The sequence below is a fragment of the Charadrius vociferus genome, unplaced genomic scaffold, assembly GCF_000708025.1.
Source record: "Charadrius vociferus isolate BGI_N301 unplaced genomic scaffold, ASM70802v2 scaffold65, whole genome shotgun sequence".
In the NCBI taxonomy this organism is placed as follows: domain Eukaryota; kingdom Metazoa; phylum Chordata; class Aves; order Charadriiformes; family Charadriidae; genus Charadrius; species Charadrius vociferus.
The window spans coordinates 3879425-3896293 of NW_009649293.1; the positions used below are offsets into that span (position 1 = coordinate 3879425).

Here is a 16869-nt window from a genome sequence, read left to right on the forward strand (position 1 = left end):
ACCAACTGTGTCATTAAAAATACTGTCACACTGATGATACTTTAGATTATTGACATAACATTAACCAAATTCTTTGAACAACGTGGAAGGAAAGAATTATGGAAGATAGTTAAAAAATGGAACTTCTCAGACCTAATGAATTTATGACACTATTTGTTTGTTCTATGTTCTAATATACCACCTCCTACTTTGTTGTATTACAGTGTTTTTATCTATCCCTCTTGGCTACAAAATCTTAGAGCAGAGACTTGTTACATAATTAGAATTGCTTTACTGTATTATGTCACAGTGAGAGAGAGAGAATGGAGTAAAGAGTTTTAACAACAACCGTAACAGCAGTTTTCATAGATTAAGGCTCTCCCTCTTCCACACTTTTTTTCCCCATTTTATGTTAACTGTTGTTCATTTTTTCATGCCAGCACTGTTGTTTATTTGGTCAGCAGTGCTGTTCAGCGGTTTTGTGGCTGGCAAGCTTCCCCGTGAGACTATGCTTTCACCTCTGCTATGTAGTCAGTCTTGGCAGGCCTCATAGCCGGGATTCAATCTTGTGCCAGCCCTTAGATTTCCCAATTATTAACACTATCACTAGGCAATTTGAAGAGCCAGACCTTTCTTGAAATGATAGTAAGAAAGAAAGAAAGAGAAAGAAGGAGAAGGAGAAGGAGAAGGAGAAGGAGAAGGAGAAGGAGAAGGAGAAGGAGAAGGAGAAGGAGAAGGAGAAGAGAGAAGGGGAGAAGGAAAGAGGTGAGAAAGAAAAAAGAAAAGAAAGCAAGAAAGAAATAAAAAATACAAAGGAGGGAAGAAAGAAAGGAAGGAGAGAGGGAGGGAAGGAGGGAGAGAGGGAGAGAGGAAGGGAGGAGGGAAAGCAAACAAGTTATATAACTTGGACAACATATTCTTATGGAACAAGAAGAAAAATAATTTTTATACATAGGAAGCAAACAGTTTCCCTTAAATTATTTACAAGAGTTGTATCCATATTAAAATTCTAAAAAAAACAATTTTATATACTTTTAATCCTTTAATTCCTTGCAGCCATTAATACTTGAAAATCTTTGAGCTGCAGGAGTTTTAAATCCTTTATTTAAGCTAGTTCAAACATCAATAGTTCTCAGGTCCATACAAGATAACCTTTTATTTTCAAACTGTTACTTCCTCCTTCAGTGTTGTCAAGGTTTTATTTGTGTCAGATCTTGTAATTTCAACATTTCTTGAATTGTAACAAGTTAATTTTAATCAATATCAATACAATCTAATGTTTGGAATTTAGAATACTTATTTATAGATTAATAATTTAAACTTCTTAAATAGATCATGAAAAGTATTATGTGTTAATCCTCCTTATCACATTCCAATTTTAGGTGAATCTGGCTCTGATGTACATCATAGCAGATGCAGGACAGCTTTAAATTATATGATCTGTCAGTACCCCCAGTGATGTACATAGCAGGTTCACAAGCATATAGATAAACCCTCACTATGTCTCTTTTTCCTCCCTCTCAAATTCCAAAGAAATTTGAAGCAGAAAAAATTAAGATGTTAGTTAAGCTGGTGATATAACTATTTTTTTTTATGCTGGAGTTGAAAAAAATTAACCAGATCAAGTCAAATAAACTCATCCTTATGTTTACATCGGAGTCAAAAGCATTCTGAGCATGCACTGCATTTATGGAACTGAATTTAATCCTTACTCTACATGATTTGCTAAACCAGATACACCAGATGTTAACATCAGTGCCAGAAAACACTGCCACAGCAAAGAAAGAGCTCAGCAAAGATAAATTCACAAGTAAATCCCTGCCAACCATCCATCTAGGACTCGTTTATACATGATAGGAATCAGCTATTTTGAATATGTTGCAAATATATAACGAAAGAGAGAGAACACTTACGTCACTTCTAGAAGTGAAACACATGATTTATTTTTACAGTGTAAAATTGCTGCTTTAGAAGTTACAGAGCTACAGTAGAGTCCCAAATTCATCTTCAATGCATGCAAGTAAAAATTTAACATCACAAAAAAAGGTGACATCCAAACGAGTTCTGTACCTGTGAAGTTCTTTTCGATGTATGCCCTAAATGAACCATAGTAACAAATTAAACTTACTACTAACTTTTAATTGTGTATGTGTTCCTCCTCCTGCAGATGTTTACATTCACAAAATTCCTGAGTCAGAAGTATTACCCTCTAGATCTTTGCGTGTTCCTTTGACAATTAATATTACTACTCTGAATAAGAAAATTGCAAGTAACTCATTACTGTTTTAACTTAGGTGCTGAGTCTTTTCCTTGAGTTTTAAACTTAGATACTGGCAAACGTAAGATGGATACTTTGTGTTTTCTTATGTTTTTTTTATGATCCCGGTCATTAGATTAAAGAAGACTTCTAGGTTCTTCACATAATGAAGGCAAAGGAAGAGGCCCTTGACAGTTTTAGTGTTCGTATCTCTTCCCATTAGAATGAAAGACATTTGGCTGCAGCAGTATTTACAAAAGTCAAAAGATTGTTGCCTTTAGCCATCCTGACTAGGACAGGACAAGTCTTGCCCTATCCATTTCTCTCACATAGTTTTTTCTGATGTTTATTTTTTCTGTGGAACCTCAGCTCTGGTTTACCATGCAAGAGTCTATGTGCTATTACATTCTTGGGCATAGTGCATACAAAATATGAATCATTATGCACACGCACATGCAGACATACACGTATATGTATAATTTATATATATATATATTGTTCCTGGTTGAGTCAAGAGAACATAACTTGTTATAGATAATAATAGAATCTTCCTAAACTTAGAGAGAAATAAATATGAGTAATGTTTTGAGGGTTTTTTTCCTTTGGAATCCTGAAATTATATCTTCTCTTCTCTTCTTTCTTTTACAGAGATTTAAAAATATTATTTTACAAAGATTCTGTAGTTCAGGAATATACAAGTCAAAATATGCAAACTCTTAGAACATCTCAATCTCTGCAAGGGAAAAAAGCTAATTAATTGCTTTTGGTATAACCAAAGACCCTCCCACAACAAAATGAACAACTGCAATAAAAAGGCTAAATAAATCAACAATTAAGACATCTTATAGTTACCTGACAGGACTATTTGAGGCATCTGGATCATGGGCTGCTACTGTTCCAATGATAGTGCCGACCTTTGCTGCTTCAGACACCACCATGGAGTACAAACGTGAAGTAAACACAGGCGGCTCATCAACATCTTCTACAATTATCTTCACTGTTGTCATGTCACTGAAGGGTCCCAGACTCAGGAACCGAGGGTCAACGTGCATATTGGCTGCTTCTATCCTCAGGGTATAGCTTGTTTTAGCTTCAAAATCCAGCTCCTATACAGGTAAAGTTATTTGGAAATTTTATTATCTGGTGGTGTTGCCACAAAACTGTTTCACTTACAACTGTCAGTAAGTACAAAATGAACTTTGCTATTTGTATCCAGCCAGCACTTTTCATTGGCAGAGTATAGTTCACGCCTCAGCTTTTAGCTTTCTCAAAACACTATTTGCAGTGTCTTGCTAATGAATATTCCCCCATGGCTTTAATGGTAAAGGCAGTTCTACGCTGTGAATGAAACAAGAATTCTCAGAGTTAATGGCAAAACTTCCTGTAGCTTCTGTGAGGAATAAATTCTACCCCATTGTTTCATCATTGTGAATGAATACTTCTTTTTGTCTTACTCATATTTTATCTAAGGTAATGTCAAATACAGTGTGCCTTACTACCCAGACATAAGAACTCAATAGAATATTCACTGGTGAAAAGAATTAATTCAGAAAATTGTGTTGTGGGGGGTTTTTTGTTTGGTTTTTTTGTTTTGTTTTTTGCATAGCATTGGGATTAGCTAAGCAATTATTACTCCAAGCTCTGTATAAATCTGTGTAAAAAAATGTGGCAATTGGTTATACTACATTGTTTATATCACAACATTTTGTACTGAGATGCAGCCTGGAGATTGATTTGGTTTGTTTTGCTAAACACACAAAAAAAAGTGCATTATTTTTTTTCCACCTTCATTCTGCTTTAATTTTCTTTGGTGAAAGTATAGTTGCTTTTGGAATAGATATGCATTAGAATTAAAAATTACCCCCCACAACTAATGGGGTATCTGTGATCTGGGGGACAGATAACTACATTGGAGGCAAAAGAAACATCTTAACTCACAGGCAATTGTTGAAAGAAATCATCATGTTAATATTAACACCATTTACCCTATATCTATAGTCTTAGTTTGTCAGCTTGTACCAAATGCCCAGCTTACTATTTCCAAGTGTAATAATTAAGAATAGCAACAAAAGAACCAAGAATTTCTAAAACTGCAGTCTGGTTACTCAACTATCTTTTCAAACTATAATTTGAAGTGTACAAATGAGATTAAAAAAGGCTTTCTGCAGTTCTGATTCGGTATACATCATAAGGATCTGAAATGTGCTTACAAAATAATGTGGCAGCATCTGCAAAACATTCCTGTACTCAGAGGAGCAGCAGAGGTGAAACACACATCTGTTGACCTACAAATGCAAGGGTCTGAGTTCTCCATTGAGTTACAGTAGGGTAAATCCCAAATGAGCATCTTAAAGTCAGCGATTATGCTGACGTTACAATACAGCTGTGAACAGTCAGGATTTAAAAATGAAAAAATGTATTGCAGCAGACAATACTCAGAAAAGCACTGAACTTTTATAAACTCTATGTGGCAGAAAAAAGGCTTCTCCGAATGGGAATACATGTGATTCTCATGTTATGCAAGTCCTTACTTCTCGCACTGAATCAGAGCTGTTGTATCCATAGCTCTCTAAATACAGACATGCCATAAAAGAAAGGTTGTCTAGATACTGGTCACTATATTGGATACAACTGGTCACTATTCATTGCCGAAACATGTTTAACTGTTTTTAATTTTAATTTTGGTTTTATATTTAGAGTACAATATGTGTGCTCTGAAAGAAACCTCACAGCCATAATGTAAACGTAATGTGGTGTTAGGATCATGAAAAATGTCTCAGAAACTATATTGTCTGGTGATAACAATTAAGCAAGTGATATGACCAGATGACCAGCAAGGTTAAGGAGAAGACAACCAGGCACACAAATATCTTAAGACTTTTGATTTTCCAGTATAAGCATCATATTAATTAAAGAAATTATAACCTGAAGAATGTCAAAGACAAAAGACTGAGATTTGTTGAACTGAAAAAAAAGTGCAAGCTTTTAGCAAACAGTATATTTTCAGTCAGAATGTACAAAAATATGTACCAGAGAAGAGGAATGCTAATTCATTCTTATTAATCAGTGATATCTGTTGAAGCTGGATGTTTTGGATTACAATGATACTTAATCAAACACATGGAAATATATCATGGGACCAATGATACTTAATCAAACACATGGAAATATATCATGGGACTGCAGGCAAGTTATATACTTGTTATATACTAATGTCAACACCACAGTCATCCTAAGAAAAAAAGATTATGAAAATTCTGATTTAACAGAGAAAGTGCATAAAGCACAGTCTATGAAATTGGACAAATTATATAAATTTTAATTTGAATAGACTAAGCACAATAATGAAGAAATATTATTTAAATTATTTTTAAGACATTCCCATGTTTCTGTATTGATTAAAGAAGACTAAATTAGAACTTGAATAACTGAAATAATAAAAACATGTTCTCCATGTGAATGTTTATCATAAAGGCTGACATGTACTTTTAAATCATCAATTTCATTCTTCTAGTGTAGAAAGAGATCATTCTTTATTTGACTGGATTACAGGAGTGTCAGACTAGTAGGGAAATCACAAAACCCACTTTCATTAGAAAGGTATTTCCTCATAGAGAAGGATGCAAAAGTAATGATGGTGTAAATGCACATTCTAAACAGGCTTGCTTACTAAGAGAAGGTTTTACCTTCTTTAACTTAGCCATGTACATCTGAGAAAATCACAATATGGTGCTTACTGCAAGTGCAGCAACTTTTTTCTAAGGAAGAAATCAGTTGGTCTACTTATGAATGCCTTTTTTTCATCAGTCACTATTAAGGGACTCTCAATAACTGGAAGAAGTAAACATCTGCTTTCAGCAACATGAATCCTGCCCTAGCATTCCCTCACATATCTTCTGGCATCCAATGCTGCTGATATAGTTTCCAAAAGCTATAAGGGTCCTTGTTAATGAAAAACAAATAAGTAAAATTCTAACATATGTACATATACAGTGGGGAACAGTTGCTGTTTAGAAGAGAGAAGTATGGATTGGCAGAGGGTTTTTACAACATCAGATGATATTGTGTTATGCACAGGCAGTAATATTGTTTTATTTTAGCTCTTTGCAGCAGAGTCTGTCTCCTATGGGGTGTGATAATGTCTACAAAAGCTACAGTCATCCTCAGTCTGTTCCTATGGGACATACATCCTCAGATCCTATGGTGAATACACAGGTACCAAGTTTTGAGGCAGAGTATAATCTAGAATAACAAACAAAACCTCAAAGACATTACTATGCTGGAATTAAGGACCTGCTGGAAAAGTTTCAACAATTTGTAGATAATATAATGAAGCCATTGCATACTACAGGCACTAATGAAAGACTGAAAAAGTGAATTGAAAAGATTCCCTTTTTTTCTTTCTTCTTATCTAATTATCACTGATGTCTGTTGTACAGAGCGCATTATTTAACTGGCCTTTGGATCATGTCTTCATTATTTCCTGCTATAACAAAAGCACAAGATTCCAATAATGGAATACCAAGTCAACAAACTACAAATCAGTACATCAGTGTTGAAGGTTAAATGCACAATGTCTACCTCTGTCCTTCAGTACAGTGAATAGAGCTTGACAGCTTCATTAATATCTGTGCATTAGTGTTATCTGATTAGTTACTCTGCAGTATCCATTCATCTTTCTCTCATTTGGGGGTTCATGGGGTCTTTCTTTCTTTTTTTTTTTTTTTTTTTGCCTTATAAGGAGTAAGAAATTTATGCTGTCTAGGAAATTACAAAACATGTCATCTGTATTATGGAGGCTGGATATGAAGTTATTATTCACAGGAAGCCCATTTTTGTAATTTTCATTTTTATTGTATGGTAACTTTGTAAGAATGTAGTTTTCAGAGGTGAAAATCCCATTTTTAAGCCCAGTGAGGTTTTATATTGAAAACTGCAGTACATCAAACAAGTGCACATTATCTCTCAAAGGAACCATGGAAGCCTCAAGTTCTTAAATTGTAAACTCTGATATAGAATTGAAAGAAAATTTTCTAGCTGCAAAAAAGTGTGAAGTGTTAACAGTAATAGAAAGATAGCTTTTCACTCCAAAGCTTAGACATAAACCCCCCATTTTTATAATTGCCGGTACTACTCTTAGAACGAACTCAGGTTTTAGAATGATGTCTTAGCAGTCAATTTCAATGAGAAAATACTTTGCAACACTACTTTCACATTTTTCCTTCTAACATTCAAATTGTTTGGTGATATTGGTGGTAGGGCTGTGTATTGGGGGGAGAAATGAAGGCAAAGTGAGCAAGAACTGTGCCATAGGAAATATTAATGCTTGTCACTTGCTACCGTAAGACATGACAACCTTCTCTCTATAGAGTCTTCAGGCTTTTTTTTTTCCTACTTAAGTCCACTAAAATCTCTTTTGGCTTGAATCAGATCCCATAACCTTTGAAACAGTTACATGTGATACATATAATAAAAATATACCTTGCAGCTTTTTTTTATTTCTCTTCAGTTCTAAGGTTGCTACTGCAGAGACAAATCCCACACATTTTTAAAACTCCAGTATATTCAGAAAAATTGCACTTTTCTTTCAAACACCCTCACCACTGTGAAATGTAGCTATGCAAATGATCTGAGTCCTTACTAACAGAGCATTGGTAGCAGAATCTAAATCACAAATGAAACCACAGGAAGGAATTGATCCTTCTCTACAGATGGAGAACCTGAGTCATAGTATGAACCAGGATAAAATTTTCAAATACATCTAAGAAATATAAATGCCCAATTCCTTTTCAAAAACTGTACAAGACATTATCTTTTTTTCTGAAAAGATGTTTTCTGAAAAGATGAATGGATCTTTTTCCTAAATCCTGCTTAAAAGCAGCTTTGATATCTAATTTAGCTTTACTTAGGAATTCTTTACAGAGAGAGTACCTACAGGGTGGAGAATAGCCAAACTCTTCCATTATTTGCAAAACTGGAACTCTAGCATGAACTTTGAGTAGTTGGTATCTTTAGACTGCTCTGTACAGGATAAAAATAAAGGAAGAACTTTATTCTGTTTCATTTGACAAGTGAAAACTTCGCATTTACTTATTATTTTTATTTAATAAAAGAGAAAGTGGGAAAAGAAAAAAAGGGGAGATTTCCACAGTGACTTGAAACTACTACGCAACAAATTGTGTGAACATAGCAGGTTACAAGAAAAGACCCCCACTATTTTTCCCATCACTTTTCCACCCTTACTGTAAGCTGAGAATACCACTTTGAACTGTGCTAGTGGGTCCCATTCACTTGCTCTTTATACCAGTTTCTGGATAATAGAGTTTGTCTTCTAGCATTTTTCATGTCCTATTGCAGGTTGGAAACAGAGCATGGCATCCTAAAAACAACTTATGCTTTTTTATATACTGTCCTAGATACATGCTGGCTATTTTTTTTTTTTTTCATATGAATTCAGTCAATGAATTCAGTTAATGTATTACAGAAGAAGGTAGGGTTGATTTTTTTGTGCCAATAACCAGGGAAATGGTTCAATACTTTTTTTACTAGCTCCTGTCATAAGATGAAATTCTAGCTTCACTGAACTCACAAAAAATCAATTCTGCCCAGACTTAACCTCTTGTTATTATTTAAGCCATTAAGTCATGAAGAAAATTTAGCCCTTGTCCCAAAGAATATTTTCAAAGAGTTGAAGGGGTTTTTTTTTGTCTAGAACGAACTTAAGCAACTTCCTGGAATACATGAACTTCACATCTCATTCATTTAATCCTGATTCAAACATCTTAACCAGGACAAAAGAAAATAAGGTGTCCCAAGCATGCAAAAGGCCATATAGCAGCAAACATTGTATGGAGTAGAGCATGCATGGTCCTTAGTTGTGCTGCATAAGGTAGTACAATCCTACTCTTTACTCTTTGGAGGGTTAAAGACCAAATGGATGAAAACACAGAGAAAGCATTCCTCTCTTGTCTGATTCCATATGGTCAAGTGAGTTGTTATAAGAGTACCAGTCTATTGACAAAATGTTACATTGAACTGAGCTTTAGTCTAGTCACTAGTATATACTGACATTAGGCACAAGGCAAAACCAGACCCAGCATGTTCAGCAACATGTAATCCCCACTACTGCCATGGCTATAAAAACTATGAGCAAAACTATTATTACTATTTGAAAAATAGCACTGTTCTCAGACTTTTTAGAGAAAAATCCATCCTGAATAAACTAAGTAAGCCAAAGAGGTATCTCAATTTAGCAATGCAGAAAAGATATAAATGAAAGAATACACCATATTTTGATGAATATCACTGTTAGAGTAAAACCATGATTGATTTTTTTCTGCTGACTTTTGATGTTTTGAAGTCTCTGTGTCATAGGATGCAGAGAAGAGATGTATTCAAATGTGCATGGGAAAAAACCCAACAAACCAAACCAAAAATTAAACACACTCAAATCTCATTCACCAATTTTGCCAGCTATCAAGTGAATATGTATATTAGTCAAGTCCATTATACACAAGTAATCTTGGAAAATACCTAGCCATGTAACATTTTTCTCTTTCTGATACCACAATTCTTGCTATCTCTCCATTTCAAAAACACTAATTTTCCTGAATTTATATAAATAAATATTTTATTTCCAATTTTTGCTGATCCTTGTGTATTTTCTTTCATATTTCATCCACTTGGAAGATACACTAAATTCTTAAATCTTACTTCTCTCAAATGTTTTTTTTTTTTTTTTTTTTTTTTTTTTTTTTGATGTTCCTTATATGTTAAAAAAAAATCTTAGCTTTTAGTGAGGAAGTCAACTTTTCAAATCATCTCAAAATGGTTATACTTCCAAAAACAGAATGTAAAATCCTCAGTTTGTGTGTGGAACTCCGATAACCAGGTGCCAAACTTTCGCGACAACACCCAGCACAAAATGGAATGGAGCTGTGTTTTCAGTTGCTCAGAGATACTGGCGGTGATTTTCATGCCTAACCTGCTGATTTGTATGTACGATTGCAGCAAAAGTATGCAAAGCTAAAGCATGCATTTGCATTTAGAATGAAAGCATGCCTTTTCAGAAGTCTTTGCCTTGGAATTTTACTGCTTGATGTGTACACAGACATGTCATCTGAGCATATAAATACACACGAGTTTAAAATGATGGGCATGTGTTTGGAGGCTGAGCTGTTTCTCAATGCCTCAGCTGATTTCAGAGGCATGAAAAGGAGAAAGTTAATTGCACTCAGAGGTGTACAGAACGTCATGTACCGGATAGTGAAATGTTTAGGCAGATTCCAGGCTACAGACTGAGTTTCTTCACTGATTCCTTACTGACAAGCACACATTATCATTCAGGAATAACCTCTGCCCAACCCCATAGTAATCTCACAGGTAAAGCTTGGTGGTTGAAGCCCATTTAACCTGCATACACTGGCATTAATGGTCTTCTATGTACATGTCCTCCAGAGAAGAACAAGGTGCAGTTGCTTGTTAGCCACTGTGTTTGAGCTCTTCACTTAGTTTCTTCCCTCTAGCCGATGTTCTCTGGAGGGTTGGCAGGGAGGATCTTTCAGCCTTGGGCAAGGCACCAAGTTCCCTGAAGTTCAAATGAAGAGCTAAGGGCATCTAGAGGTTTGGGAGGTGCCTCTCACCTTTGAGTATGGCAGAGGAAAGCAAATTGATAATAGTAAGAAAATGAGAGAAAAATTCTAACACTGCAGAGAAAAAAGTCTGAATTCTTGTGGCAAAATATAGCAGCATCTAGGTTTGAAAATGATTAGCAAATTGGAGCATTTCATCAGGTCAGAATTTTGTAACCTTTTTAATGTGGTCCAATAGCTATTTCATAGAGCATTTCTCAGGATAAATGCTCAGTACTGAAAAGTCCAGTTCAGCTCCCTAGCTAAAGTGATTATAGAAATAATAAATTGCAATTATTTGGTCTGCTGTACAATACTGGAATCAGGATATTCCAAGAACAAGCACCATGACTACAAGACCATACTAAAAATTAAAATGAACTCATCAGCTCTCAAATTAGATCGCTGAAGCCTCCGACTGATTCAGTGTTGCTCACTGTGGCACTGATAAATACTCTCCCTCTAGGATACGCATATTTCTTCCAGATCTTTGCTAAAGACCTAAACAAGCAAACTGAAGGAGCCACATTGAATTTGGCTGTTGAACAAAGAGACTAACTTTTCATCACTTGTATTTCAAACATGTTAAGCAGAAATTAGCACAGTTTGCAAGAAGCCTAAAATGGATGGTTTTGCCTTGAAAAAAATGATTCACATTACACATATTAGAGCCCGATCTTTCAAGGGCGCTGAACATCCTCCATTTGCTGTGACATCTATGGATGCTTACCAGCTCTCAGTAGGTGTTCAGAGCATCAGAGAATTAGCCCATTGCTTTGCAACATCATGCAGTACTAGTTTCTTTCAAAAGAAAAATGCTACTGAAGTTTTATGTTGCTTTAGAAAGGAATTGATGTGCTACAGGGGAAAAAAAAACAACAAAAAACAAAACAAAAAAACCAAAACATAACTGGTAAGTGATATTTACAGAGTTTAAAGAGTATACAGGGAAGAAAAATCTGCTATTGAATGATATTAACTACAAATATAGGTCCTTTTTCAGGAAATTACTTACACATATTTTAAAATGCCAAGTCCGTCACACATTTTAGGGTGTGTTAAAGTGCTTAGCAGAGTTAGAGCCATAGATTCAGTATTGTCATAGTATTGTCATTGCCAACCCTTCACACATTAAGAGTATGAAATTATATGAGAAGAGATTGTTCTATCTAAGGTGTTGAGGTTTTTTCCTGTTCTCCTCAAAATTTAAATTTTCTTGCAAAATATTTCAACACACATTTATTTTGTAAAAGTATACTCTTTAAATTGTGTTGCAGCAAAGAATGCTGAGTTTTAGTATTTTATATAAACGTTTTTTTCAATTTTAAAATGCTAGTTTTCTAACTGTACACATAGCTAGCTAAGAAGAAAAAATATCTCTTTAAATATTTCCTTTTTTTGAAATAATATTTTTAATAATACATTATCTTGTAAAACACCTATTCTTACTGATACATAATTTTAACATTAGCAATGTGTGCCTTCTGAATAGAATAACATCAGCCAAAGACAACTGGATTTTACTTTTTTTTTTTTTTTAATTATGGTTGAGATCCGTTTTGTATTTGGAGCTTACATTTTTACTGTAAGATGTATTTTCACATTTTCTCTTTAATACAAGGACAAATCAGAATAAAACTTAGATTCTTATCCAAACTTGTATGCACAGGAACTTTTAAAAAAAAAACCCTCATAAAAGCAATACAGCTATTGCCAAAAACACCCACAAAAATTTCAGTATAAGTCATTAAAAACCTCAAAATCACACATACACACGCACACTGAAGTCAAGGTGAAATATGCTAGTGGACACTTTTACACCAGTTAAGGCTCTCAGAAACAGAAGCTCATACTCTCGTTACCTGCCCTCATCTTGCACAGAACCAAACAGAATCAGCAAGAAAAATCAGACTTACCTTCTGAATTGTTATGATTCCCTCTTGGGTGTCTTTGTCAACAGAAATTTTGAATACTCCCAAACCATCACCATCCACAATCTTATACTCCATTTCAGCATTAGGTCCCACATCTGCGTCTGCAGCTTTTATTCTGGCCACCACAGAAGCCACTGGCAAAGACTCTGGGACATTATACTGATATGATCCTGTGAAATTTAAACATCTAATGAATCTAGAGGTTTCTGGGACTGCAGGCTAAAAAAAAAATCTAGCCTTCTTAAAATCTACCTTCCTTTAAATCATGCACTTGAGTATTTACTCAGACTACTAGAATATATTCAATTTAAAATAGAATTGCCCTTTTTTTTTTTTTTTTTTTTTTTTGCAAGGTTTTCCTTGTGATGGACTCTACTTTAAGTACTATGGGCATAATTTCTTTCTACACCAAGAGAAGTACAAGACAAAGATGCAAAAACATAATTCAAAACTTAAGTGCAAATCATGAGGTAAATTCCTGCTACAGAGTTCCAATGCAGAAAATATTTTACTTTGTTTTCCACAAAAGAAGAATAAAAGCAAGTCAAATAATATCAATATAAACTCTTGTTCTTTTATAGCTGTGTATCTTGATTAGTCAGCTTGTAATCTGAATATGAATAGGAACTGATATATATTCATTTCTTTAACAGTAAGTGCACCATCTGCATTCTTGAAAATTCCAGCTTTTTCATTCAAGTAGAAAATGATATATATATGCTGTCAAAAGGGTATCTGAGTGCAGTGTGTAACCAATAACACCCTCACCTTCAGAAATAGCTTCAGTTATTCTATTATTATTTCAAGCAGTTGGTAGCTTGAAATAACAGGAAATCTATTATGTACAGATCTATTTTTTGTGTCATTGGAGGTGAGGCTGTAGTGGACGTGAATATATTCTTCATATTATTTTGATTCTACTTAGCAAGGACTTTTTTTTTTTTTTTTTTTTTTAAATAGAAAAAACACCCCAGACAGAATGCTATTAATAAATAATACTTTTCAGGTTTGAGTGTACAACTGTGTACCCCTTTCTTTGATTAGGATGAGAACCACTTTAGTCAAAGAAAGTAAATGGAGGGAAGATGACTTTCCAGCTCTTCTGTGACTAAGTCCAGAGGCAACACTGTATGCACAAGAGAAATCCTGCTAAAATGCCAGAGTGGTATGAAGGATTAAGAACCAAGTTAAAGAACTATATGTCCTGAAGTCCAACTGGCAAGAGCTAAATATCTATTAAGGTGTACCATTTTTTGTCTTTTTATTCATAGAGAGGAAGTAAACTGCATTAACAAATGTACTTGCCATACGTAATTTCAACAGGTCTGAAAAATATTAGGTAAAGAAAAAAGATTCTTCCAATGTAATAGTAGTAGTAGTAATAATAATAATAATAAAAATACTTTGCTGTCAGTGATTCTCAAAGTACTTAACATGGAAGCTGAGCACTTTTACTTATTGTTTAGAAAAAGCATGACATGTAAAGAAAATAGCAATGTTTAGAAATAGTTTTACAAGTCATATTTTTACAGAGTAACTTACGTCGTGGAAAGCGGGGGGGGTTGTCATTAACATCAGTCAGGGTGACAGTTACAGATGTAGTCCCTGATAATCCACCATTTTGCCCAACCATGTCTTTTGCTTGAATAACGAGTAGGTATTGGTCCTTGGCTTCTCTATCCATATTCGGAAGGGCAGTTTTGATAACACCTGCAGTAAGACAAGATATGTCAATAGTTGCACAAGCAAATACATTACCGTGAAAGCTAAACTTGTCTTTAAAAGGTAGTAGCAGATCAATGATTGCAACAAGAGAGGAAAGAATTAATTTCAACAGCAGTATCACAGTTTTTCACTAGGATCTGAACAGACATACTATAACCTGATTTTAAGTAGTCACAAAAACCCACCAATTTTTATTTAGTACAGGATTCTTTGGGTAATGCTATCCATAACTGTTTTTTTCCAAATATATCTTTCCTGAACTGCAGACCTCCTAATGTCTTGGGTAACACTCCCTTCCCTGGAAGATATTTTCTGTATTTGATTTCCCACTCTTTTAGAGATAGGAAGAACAGTATATTCTACATTCATTTTTGAGGTTCCAAGGTCAAGATTCATTTCACAATATCTTGAATAGTCATTCGCTAATTTTGATATCAATCCAATCTCTGCATATATATGAAATTATCTTATTTTACCGTATATTTGCCTTAAGAGTACCCACTTCTAAAGCATTAGTGTAATTAAGAGATTTTTGATTTATTAATGGAAATAGTGTAATATCGGAAGTAGTTTTTGTTATATCCATTGGATTATCTGCATACAATTTATAATTACTTTATTTGAAATGAAATCCAGAAGAAAGCTCCAAGTTTCATCCTTTCAGTGCTGTTGATATAGATCAGAAAATAAATATGCCTTCCTAAAATGTGATGACTTTATGAATATTTCATGCTCAGTACACAGTACAGCCGCTAACTCTGATTTCCAGAGACACAGCCGTTTACTCCACCAGCACTTAGTGTCAGCAGCAAAGGAAACATAAACAAACTAAATAAAGGAGAAGCACATTGGGACACATATCTCTTCATCTGATATTTGTTGAATGTTTAGTTAGACTTTTATTTCTTTCTTCCCTTATGAATGCAGGACTTGTCATTAATCATCTCTGGGCTGAAACATTTATTTCACAAACAGACTGTCTGGCACTATTTCACTCATTTTACAAGACATGTTAAAATAAAATTAACATACAATTTCATAAGGTTATTGTTTCTACATTGTTTTTTTCTTGCCCGCTTGTTTTTCTATCATAGTTAAATTGCCAGGCAATGTTAACCAATCATTTGGAAGATAATTATCATGCACACAGAAAATTTGAGTATCACATCAAACTGAAAATGTATGCAAACATTTCAGTCTGAATCTTTAAAGATTTTTATTTAGCAGAAACTACAATATTATTGCTTAAGGGTTATCTGCAGTCATTATCACAATATACATTGTGCATACAAATACATGGAGAGACAGAGACAGAGACAAACCACTATAAATCACACTCATTGTGGGGAAAAAGAAAGTGCTATATATATCCCTGCTGAAGATGGACCTGTTGCAATATGAAGATAATTACCGTACTGATTTTAGTACTTACAAGTATTTATATAGAACTTATTATAGTACATGGACAGTGGGATTGAATGCACCCTCAGCAGGTTTGCCAAGTACACCAAGCTGCGTGGAGCAGTCGACATGCTGGAGGGAAGAGATACCATCCAGAGGGACCTGGAAAGGCTTGAGAGGTGAGCCCGTGCAAACCTCATAAAGTTCAATGAGGCCAAATGCAAGGTCCTGTACGTGGTCCAGGGTAATCCCATGCACAAATACAGGCTGGGTAGAGAATGGATCAAGAGCAGCCCTGAGGAGAAGGACTTAGGGGTCTTTGTTGATGAGAACCTCACATGAGCCAGCATGTGCGCTTGCAACCCAGAAAGCCAACCACATCCTGGGCTGCATTAAGAGAAGCATGGCCAGCAGGTCAAGGGAGATGATTCTGCCCCTCTACTCCACTCTCATGAGACCCCACCTGGAATATTGCGTCCAGCTTTGGTGTCCTCAGCACAACAAGGACATGGAGCTGTTGGAGGAGATCCAGAGGAGGGCCACAAAGATTATCAGCGGGATGGAGTACCTCTCCTATGAAGACGGGCTGAGAGAGTTGGGGTTGTTCAGCCTGAAGAAGAGAAGGCTCTGGGGAGACCTTATAGCAGCCTTCCAGTATCTGAAGGGGGCCTACAAGAAAGCTGGAGAGGGACTTATTACAAGGGCATGTAGTGATAGGATGAGGGGGAATGGCTTCAAACTGGAAGACGGTAGATTCAGATTAGATATTCGGAAGAAATTTTTTACAATGAGGGTGGTGAGGCACTGGAACAGGTTGCCCAGGGAAGTTGCAGAGGCCCTATCCCTGGAAGTGTTCAAGGACACGTTGGATGGTGCTTTGAGCAATCTGGTCTAGTGGGAGGTGTCCCTACCCACAGCAGGGGGGTAGAACTAGATGATCTTC

The 16869-nt window shown here is 35.3% G+C and overlaps 1 protein-coding gene across 1 annotated transcript in view; it reads right to left on the reverse strand.

The window, feature by feature from the left end:
- CDH7 (cadherin 7, type 2) overlaps positions 1-16869 on the reverse strand; it is a 71599-nt gene that overhangs the window by 14969 nt on the left and 39761 nt on the right. The window contains exons 4-6 of the mRNA XM_009889058.1: positions 14343-14510; positions 12783-12970; positions 3089-3342 (exon numbers count right to left, since the gene is read on the reverse strand). Of these exons, the coding sequence (XP_009887360.1) occupies positions 3089-3342; positions 12783-12970; positions 14343-14510 (610 nt within the window). The remainder of the gene's footprint in view (positions 1-3088; positions 3343-12782; positions 12971-14342; positions 14511-16869) is intronic.